General features: G+C 33.4%; 1 protein-coding gene across 1 annotated transcript; it reads left to right on the top strand.

Annotated features, from left to right (window-relative positions):
- The first annotated feature begins 1,307 nt into the window (after positions 1-1,307).
- LOC141703540 (putative germin-like protein 2-1) lies at positions 1,308-2,282 on the top strand. Its single transcript, XM_074507031.1, has 2 exons — positions 1,308-1,510; positions 1,592-2,282. Exons 1-2 carry the CDS (start codon positions 1,381-1,383, stop codon positions 2,128-2,130), a joined length of 669 nt encoding a protein of 222 aa, XP_074363132.1. The 5' UTR covers positions 1,308-1,380; the 3' UTR covers positions 2,131-2,282.
- The last annotated feature ends 565 nt before the right edge of the window (positions 2,283-2,847 follow it).

The raw sequence follows: 2,847 nt of genomic DNA, 5'->3' as shown, positions 1-2,847 counted from the left end.
ACCCAATTATTTCGTCGCAAATTTTCCATTACAAATGAACTCTTGTAGTGTGGTGAAAAGAGCTTTCTGATTCTACCATTGCACAAACTAATGTTAATAGTCAATTTGGACGAAATATGGTCAAAAAAGTTCAAATTAAAACAACTAATATTTAGGTTCAAGGTGCCAAAATTTAAATAATATATAACCATTTTAAAAAAAGGCATATTGCTATGGATGCAAAATAATATTTACTCTAAAATTAACTTTTAATTTTTTTTCATGCACCGTAAGTTTAAAAACCCGAAATCTATATTCGTGATGTCTAATGTTAGTGAGTAAATCACATAATAATAATCATACTTAGACGTCGATTTTCTTAAAATTATTAGAATTACAATTTTTCAAAATATTGATTGAATTTTTAATCTAATGTTTTCGTTTCCCAGAAGCACATAAAAATCAATCTTACATGATGTAGCACTAAAAAAATGTTATCAAATATTACATGTAATGTACCTTCAGGATAAGGATGATACTTAAATCGTTAATTGTATATATTACACCTCGAAGTTGAATTTTAGTACAATACTGTGAAAGATCAAAAAAATTAATATTGAAAATATTAAAATCACAATTATCTATATAAATGTACCTTAAATACCTTAAATTGAACTAGGTTTGTTATATTAGGTAAGACTTCCATGATTCCCTTCACCTTGCTGGTTTATTAGTAACTTAATAAGCAGCCAGCGTTCTTTTGTGGCAGCAATGGTATGTTACAAGTATATATAAACTTATAAGCAGGTAAAATTGATTGAAATACATGCAAAGTTAATTACACGTGGGTTGAAATGTCTTGAACTCATTTTGCGGAATACATTGCATTTTGAATATATGCTCAGAAGCTGACAGTTCGCTATTTTATTAATAACATTAAGAAACAGATTGAGGTGCTTGGTTTTTTATTATTGTTTCCTGGGGAATACTAAAAGCAGTGCACCTAATAAATTTAACAATTAGTTAAAGATGATCTGTTGGATAGACTTTTAACCAAACTATGTCATGCACATATATATAATTAAAATAACAAATGCCAGATACTTAGTTTTACCACTTCAATTCTCGACCGAATTGCCATTTTTACTACTTCCGGTATCTTGACTGTGCATAATTTATATAATTAAATCAGACTCATTCTTATTACATTGACTATGTCATGCAAGCAATATATGTGTATCTTTTATCCTCTCTGTCACACTTTCCCTCGTTAAAGTATTGTATATAAGCCATAGACAATATCTATGTCCTCACAACTCAACTCTCAAAGCTCATTATCTGTTCTCTAAACGTTTCTCCAACTCGTTTATACATATCACAATTATATCCAAAAGTTTGAAGATGGTTTCATCAAGTGGCTCCAAAGTTCTTTTTATATGTTTTGTTATAAGTAGTATGACTTGCTTTGTTGCTCTGGCGACCGATAATAATCCTCTTCAGGATTTTTGCGTTGCTGATGCAAATAGCCCAGGTATATATATTTCATGCATGATTCACATATTTAACTAACTCACTTTGTTGTTCACTTTGAAAAATATAATTCTTTTTTCAGTGTTGGTGAACGGACTAGTTTGTAAGGACCCCAAGGTTGTAACTGAAAACGACTTCTTTACTGGCGGATTGAACATAGCCGGTGACACATCATCCACTAAAGTTGGATCAAATGTAACTACGGTTAATGTTGCCAGGATTCCTGGACTCAACACTCTTGGCATTTCCCTTGTTCGTATTGACTTTGCACCATGGGGAATCAATGCTCCACATACTCATCCACGTGCTACTGAAATTTTGACAGTTATCAAAGGTACATTGAGGGTTGGATTTGTCACTTCGAATCCAGAAAATCGTCATATCACCAAAGTCCTTAACGAAGGTGATGTGTTTGTGTTCCCAGAAGGTCTTGTACACTATCAACAGAATATTGGACACGATAATGCAGTAGTAATTGCTGCTCTTAGCAGCCAAAATCCAGGGGTTATCACCATTGCTAATGCTGTGTTTGGAGCCAATCCTGATATATCTGCTGACATTCTTGCCAAGGCTTTCCAACTAAACAAAAACACAGTCCAGCAGCTGCAGGCACGATTTTAAGCAGGTGAACGTATTGGATTGGTTATAATTAATTCTTATGGCTGTGAAGCCATTGTTCAATTATTGTTTAATTACTAATATTTGACATTGATGATTTTGATATTTCATTGTATCGCAATTTGCTTGTTGGCATCAACCTTAAATAAAAATATCAGCGGTGACTAATTGTGTTTTATATATCTTGGTTAATTGCAAGCCTCAAAACTTTGAGGTTTTACCATATCATTGTGATATTGGAGGCTAAGACAGCCTCAATGACATCTCATTCAATATGATCACATGTTTCTTTTTCTTACTTTTTAACTTCTACTAAAACCTAGGAAGCACGAGTGCGTGTGCGTGAGTGCGGGTGCGCGATACGGGGATACGAGAATTCGGCAAAAACTTAAAGCTTTAGTCTAAAACTTAAGAAGGCCTTTATTAATAAAAAACTTAAAAAGGCCTCATCAGTCTCATAACCGGTCAAGACAATTTTTGTGATTATCCGATTAGAATGAAAGCACTTCATTCAAATGTATTTGCTAAAAACATCTCACATCAATCTGTTTGGCATGACTTGTGCAATTTAAGTGTTGATAGAATTGCTTCTTGTATTGTTGTCACGCCAGTATTGAGGAAACCGAATGTATAAGGTAAGTACCTTTATGAAATGTGGAATTTTCATAGCCAAATCAACTTTGGTCTTTCCCTTCTCCGCGGCCTTTTCTGCCCGAATCT

The sequence above is a fragment of the Apium graveolens genome, unplaced genomic scaffold, assembly GCF_009905375.1.
Source record: "Apium graveolens cultivar Ventura unplaced genomic scaffold, ASM990537v1 ctg6714, whole genome shotgun sequence".
Lineage (NCBI taxonomy): Eukaryota > Viridiplantae > Streptophyta > Magnoliopsida > Apiales > Apiaceae > Apium > Apium graveolens.
The sequence above is the reverse complement of the archived record's forward strand: the minus strand, read 5'-3'. Positions and strand labels throughout refer to the sequence as shown.

Coding starts and splice junctions, on each gene's coding strand:
- LOC141703540 (XM_074507031.1), top strand. CDS start 1,381: ATGGTTTCATCAAGTGGCTCCAAAGTTCTTTTTATATGTTTTGTTATA. Junction 1,511..1,591: donor TGCTGATGCAAATAGCCCAG/GTATATATATTT, acceptor TTCTTTTTTCAG/TGTTGGTGAACGGACTAGTT.